The sequence below is a fragment of the Anoplophora glabripennis genome, unplaced genomic scaffold (genome assembly GCF_000390285.2).
Source record: "Anoplophora glabripennis isolate ALB-LARVAE unplaced genomic scaffold, Agla_2.0 scaffold49, whole genome shotgun sequence".
Taxonomy (NCBI): Eukaryota; Metazoa; Arthropoda; class Insecta; order Coleoptera; family Cerambycidae; genus Anoplophora; species Anoplophora glabripennis.
This window is the reverse complement of record NW_019417201.1, coordinates 967934-973692: the sequence shown is the minus strand read 5'-3', so window position 1 is coordinate 973692 and position 5759 is coordinate 967934. Positions and strand designations below refer to the sequence as shown.

General features: G+C 33.6%; 1 protein-coding gene across 2 annotated transcripts in view; it reads left to right on the top strand.

Annotated features, from left to right (window-relative positions):
- Positions 1-3736: 3736 nt before the first annotated feature.
- Positions 3737-5759, top strand: part of LOC108903880 (osmotic avoidance abnormal protein 3) — a 23165-nt gene continuing 21142 nt past the window's right edge. Inside the window, exon 1 of one of the 2 annotated variants that reach the window (XM_018706220.1) lies at positions 3737-3857. In XM_018706220.1, the coding sequence (XP_018561736.1) occupies positions 3786-3857 (72 nt within the window). In that variant the 5' untranslated portion in view covers positions 3737-3785. Of the gene's footprint in view, positions 3858-5093; positions 5121-5759 lie in introns of those variants that run through there. The other variant, XM_018706221.1, reaches the window with a different exon arrangement.

The following is a 5759-nucleotide window of genomic DNA, read 5'->3' as shown; positions in this document are numbered from 1 at the left end:
ATTAAATAACAAATAGTCAAATAGACCACTTAAACATATTTATTTACTTTTTATAGCAGCCCCGGAAATAACAAAACGCTCCCAAACAAAGTAATTACAACAAAAATGTCATTACTTTTCCGGTTAGGTACATTATTATACATCCATTTGTTGTAAGTCAGATCGTTTCCCATAGAGACCATTTCAAGTTCATACCTAGCTTTATTAAGTGAATCGATAATTCAAAGTAATAAATGAGATATTGTTGACCCCGTAACCTTGCTCTCGTTTTCGAACAACTTTGGAACCGAGCCAAAGAAGTAGGACGCGAGGGAGGAGGACCCGCTTCGTTTGCGAAAATTCGCGAAAAAATGAAACGTCGAAACAGGAATTTTTTGTTAAAAAAATCTTATTTACTTTCATGTAACGACAAGAAATTGACATTTAATAAGTTGATTTTTTATTTTCGTACAACACACTGAGTTCATTTAACGAAATAATTTTTTTGGAAATGTTCTTTCTCTCTTAAATTAAATATTTTTTGTATTTTAATAAAAAAATAAGCCAATTAAAATAAAAAATTACAAAAAGAGGCAACAGTTTCAAAATGAAAATAAAATGTATCTGTCATAGAACGCTTAAAAGTCTGAAGAGCACATTTGAACACATTTAAGACAATTTTCCTTTTAGATCTCTTTTCATATTCATATAAGGTAAAGATGGACCTGGTACCAAAATAAAGAATAAAGGTTTTATTAACGCACGTTTATAGACTACAAGTTGTACCAATTAAAAAAAATAATAAAATCTAATTTGAAAATATCCTTAAATTTTATGAAAAACTAACTCAATGCAGTAGACATTAACTGTTATAATGACCAAAAAGATACTTAATAATAAAATAATTGCCAAAAAAAACATTATAAATATTTATCTAACTATATTATAACACGAAATCTAGTTACCCATCGATTTAAATCACAACTCGTTCACTTTTTGAATTCCTACTTCTTTCCCGACATCATGGACTGACCACCACACACCCCAAATTTAATTCTGATCTAGATTACGGCACATGCGACCGCAAAGGTAATAAACAACGGACCGTAATGCACCGCATTTCTGTGAAAAACACCTCCACAGCATGTAGTATAATTATGACAGGTCAAGTATACGCGACAATGCAACTGCAAAGCGTGAAGTAGGGCGCTGAAACGGCATTGGTAAAGAAGGGTTTGTGTGCTGTCGCACAAGGGTTTGTTTTTGTTAGAAGTATGTAGTGTATAGAACTAAGAGCATCAGCTGTATGTACACGGTGATCCATATTCCCTTTTTTATTGAAATTTACTTCTTTGCTGTTAAGGTGAATTTATTAAAATGAAGACCAATGAGGAAAGTTCCGCAGAATGTATGCAATCCGAAAGTCGATTAAACATCAATTTGAAAAACAAGTTTTTTAAGAAAAAAGCAGCATGATGCATTATTTTTGCAGCCCCTATCTGTGATCTGAAGCTTCGCATCGATCAATTTATTCGTTACGCATCTAGCGGCACCCTTATGCCTGCCCTGTCGAAGTTTTTTGCTGAAGGACGTTGGCCGTGTATTTTATTGTCGTTTATGCGTATGTAAGTGAAATTGACGCTTTGTTTGGTCGAATGTAAGGCACATGTTTTTTTGGCAGTCAGTAGCATTGTGTAGTGTGAGCATAGAGCCACTGAAACTTTCACCATTTTCTACTTTACATAGTTATTCATTCACATTTTCTTTTAAATAACTGAACAGTTAAGATATTGGACTGCCACAAAATACTTATTACAATATAGACAAATTAAAAATGTAAAAAACCGTAGCTATACTTTCAACTCTATTAATAAGATAGACGTAACTATGCACGTACTTGGGCCCCTATATCTCTTCCAATAATCGCCAATCTCTCCCTTTGATCTCGACATCTATTTGCATAAACCTTAACATGCCACGTTCTTGAAAATTGAGAAAATGGAGCAGTGTGTAATGGACACAAATAAACATTTACGTCGTCAACACTTTCAGCACATGCAAGGGAATTTTCTACGCAGCGATAATATTTTTTATTTCCATTTTGGCTAAGTTATGCCTCTCCTATAACGTCGAACACTGTATGTTTTTGCTGTATAAAGTACTTTCAGTGTCTTCGCGTGCCGGTTTCATATTAGAATTACCCTGCTGTTGTAATAGCTGTTAGAATTACAATTTATGAAACATTTGAAATATTAATCATACCATAAAAAATCCATTCGCGACGTAATTTTTATATTTTAATTAAAATATGGCGTTTTCTTCTATTTTATACTTCATCAAGCCCATAACCCTATGAATTAATCAAAATAATGTATCAGTAACATTTATTTCAGATTGTATTACCGTTTGAAAGAAACATGTGTAAATTTACCGTAAAATTTAGCTTGGAACAGAAATTTTATTTCTATTCCATCATGTTGGCAATTAAATTTCCGTAAAGTTAATAGGTCTGTTCCAGCAAGAGTCAGAGATTGGTTCCGAACCGTTCGAAATGTTTGGCCAGCTAAGTTCTAAATCTGTCTTCAGTGAATATATCGCAAGAATTAGTTGGATGCACATTTCTGACGGTTCGGAACCAATCCCTGACTTGTTGGAACAGACCTAATATCATTCTTTTCCACCGGCTGTGATTGGTGTAATTTTTCACGGGGTTCTATTCAGCCAATCAGCATTCACATTATCTCAAGCGTAGACGTTATGGTTCGTCAATGTTCATTGTAGTAGTAGTTTGACTAGTTTACAAATAATTGTTTCTGTGTTTTGATAAGCCTATTTTTCGTTTAAAGTGGGGATATTATTTTAAAGGCAATTTTCAAGTTCAGGAGTAGTTCATATGACTTTGAGTAGGTCTATATGATGCTACTTGCTATATGACTTTAATTAGTTTAAAGTTACTTTGACGTTTTGGTGACCAAAGTTCAAATCCGGTGAAGTACACACTTTTTGTGTTATATAGTTGGAAAGATAAAGCACTAACTTGTTTCATCTTACGTGTAAAAGAGACATTACTTTTAGTTACGTCTGTCGTAGCAATATCGGTACTCTCTAAATTTTGATGATATTTCCGAATTCCGATGGAAAATTTCTTGTACTATTCACATTAAGTCGACAAATAAACAATTACTCTGCCCTCTTATTTCTGTTGCGTGTAGGTAGAGAATATTGATTGTTATAATTGTTTGGTGCTACTCGCAAATCATTTAAAGATCGAAATACAATAACTGCTAAGTGTTACCTACTAAAAACTTCAAATTTGATTTAATGGAAAGAAAATGTTTCTGTTATGGTGTAGTAGATTTTTTTAAATGTAAAATTTTCGAATTTCGATTTTATTTTTCCAAGTTTATTTGGCAAACTAACTATACGAAAACGAAAATATTTCTGTGACCTTTATTGTTAATCTTTCATCGAAAATTTTGATTTCATATTTAGGTACTTGCTTCAATTATTAATTCTTGTCAATTGCAATGCCATCGCATCCAATTCGAGATTTTATTCCTAAAAACAATTAGAATGCATGTCTAACACTAGAATATTCTCACAAAAAATAGGAACGCGCATTTATTTCTACAGCGTCGTTTAATGGCAAACGTAAATGTAAACAAAATTACCAGTCAGTTATTGATTTTATTATTAACCCGTTTTCATTAAAACTTGCGTTTCATGTGTTTGAAAACACCGTTTGTTTTCAGATGACTTAGTTCCCTTACGTACCACGTCATCGTGCTGGTGCTTTTAAATTTGGTATGGCAGAGAACGTCAAGGTCATAGTAAGATGTCGACCTATGAACAGGAGAGAGATCGAACTCAACTGCAAGGTAAGGAATAATACTTCCAGAAGCTTATGCAAAAGATAAAAAATAAGTCACCACATATTCTACAAATAGAGACATGTGAACGACAACTACATAAGAAACAACAGTGAGGTTAAAACCAGTAACAGGTTTCCATTTAACTAATCCGAACTCTTCTTAAGTGACTAGAGTAGCTGATGGATCACATAATTAGAAAGAAAAAAATTAAACATGTAGGTCGATTCTCCAAAGTCACAATTAAAGCACTGCAAAATAGGCACATTCTTTTGAGATGAATTTTAAAATATTTATTTTTAAATCAGTGTATTTCTAATAGTAAATCTAGCATTATGCTGATAGGAACTTTCATGATTTTCAAGAATCAATCACGCCTGCATTGCGTATTATGTTTCATTGTATGTGGAGCAGATGATACAGATGCCAAATTTCGCGATTCCTTATGCCGATCACAGCAAGTTTCAATGTGGGGACTTTATGCTTTATTCTTTATCCTCTATATTTTAAAATACTTAATTTTTAAATCTATGTATTCCTGACACTAAATCTAAACATTATGCTGATAGGAACTTTTATGGTTCTCAGGAATCACAGCAAGTTTCAATGTGGGGACTTTTATGCCTTTATCCTTTATTTAAAGCCTGACATCAGAGAATAATTAGAAAGTCTCTTTTAGTCTAACAATTTGTAAAGAGCTACAAATTTAAAACCAGAGTAGTTGTATTATCGTGGATTGGTTGTCTCATTTTCATTATCTCTTAACATGTAAAGGTTGTCATGCACCCTCAAGCTTATATCGGATCAAGCTAGAGTTCCTGGGGGTCTCCATTTTCATCTGTTAGTCACCTGCTCACCTGCAAAGGGGTTACCAGGATGCTTTACGCCAACTTCAACAGACCACAGTCCATGATCTATTTTATACCTAAATACGCTTTAGTGTGTTTTTTGTTTATGTGCGGTTTTCGACTGAACCTTTCTTTTTGCACTGAGCACTTTGTTTTATGGGAGCCCAGTCGAGTATGGTACCCTTGCATCTTTGTTATCACTGAGGTTCATGAATGTATGACGTCCTGTATGGAAACTTTATGAACTTATGTTTGATTTGGAAACTTTAGAGATTGAGTTTATGTTGTCTCCTTGGAGAGCTTGTGTATGGAAGCTTTAGGAGCTTGTGTAAGGCAGCTTTTGTAGCTGGTTTTAGGATCTTCACCACACACAGAATTAACAAAGCCCAAGTGGATGTGCAGCGTGAGCAATGGGAGCAGAGAGGTTTAATTTTTTAGAGAAAAGTATCTCGGTGATGATTTTTTATAAAAAATTGTGATTTATTGCAATGTTCGTTGTAATTAAAAATAAATGAATGTAATATGTAACTTATAAATATAAGAGAAGTATGAGAATTTGGAATGTACAATATGTACTGAACTACTAATTTGCTAGACAAAACAAGAAAAGATACATTTTCTGATGTTTACATGTTCTCCCTGATCTTTCAATGCGAAAAATTAAAGGAAGCTGCTCTATAGTAGGATCGTATACGATGCAAAGTAGAGCAAAAAATTGTCGGCCTTTTATCAAAGGAAAATCGTGTCATCATTTTTAGGAGGCGTAAGATAAATCATTTCAAATTTAAAATGAAATTCAATGTAAAATCTGAAATACCGCTGCATACGCACTGTGTTCTGGTAGTAGCTGTAGTCGCCCAGGTGCATCGAGTGTACGAACTGGTCGGTTATACGTCAAATACTAACCTGGCGAGCTTTGCCGTCAATTAGAGAGCGCTTCCAAAAAACAAGTAAACAACAGTGGCGCGTACAGAGGTAAAATGTAGTACATATGTGGAATTTAGGAAACAAATTGGATTTATAATAAATTACATTTAAAATAAATAGTTTATGAGAATAAAGG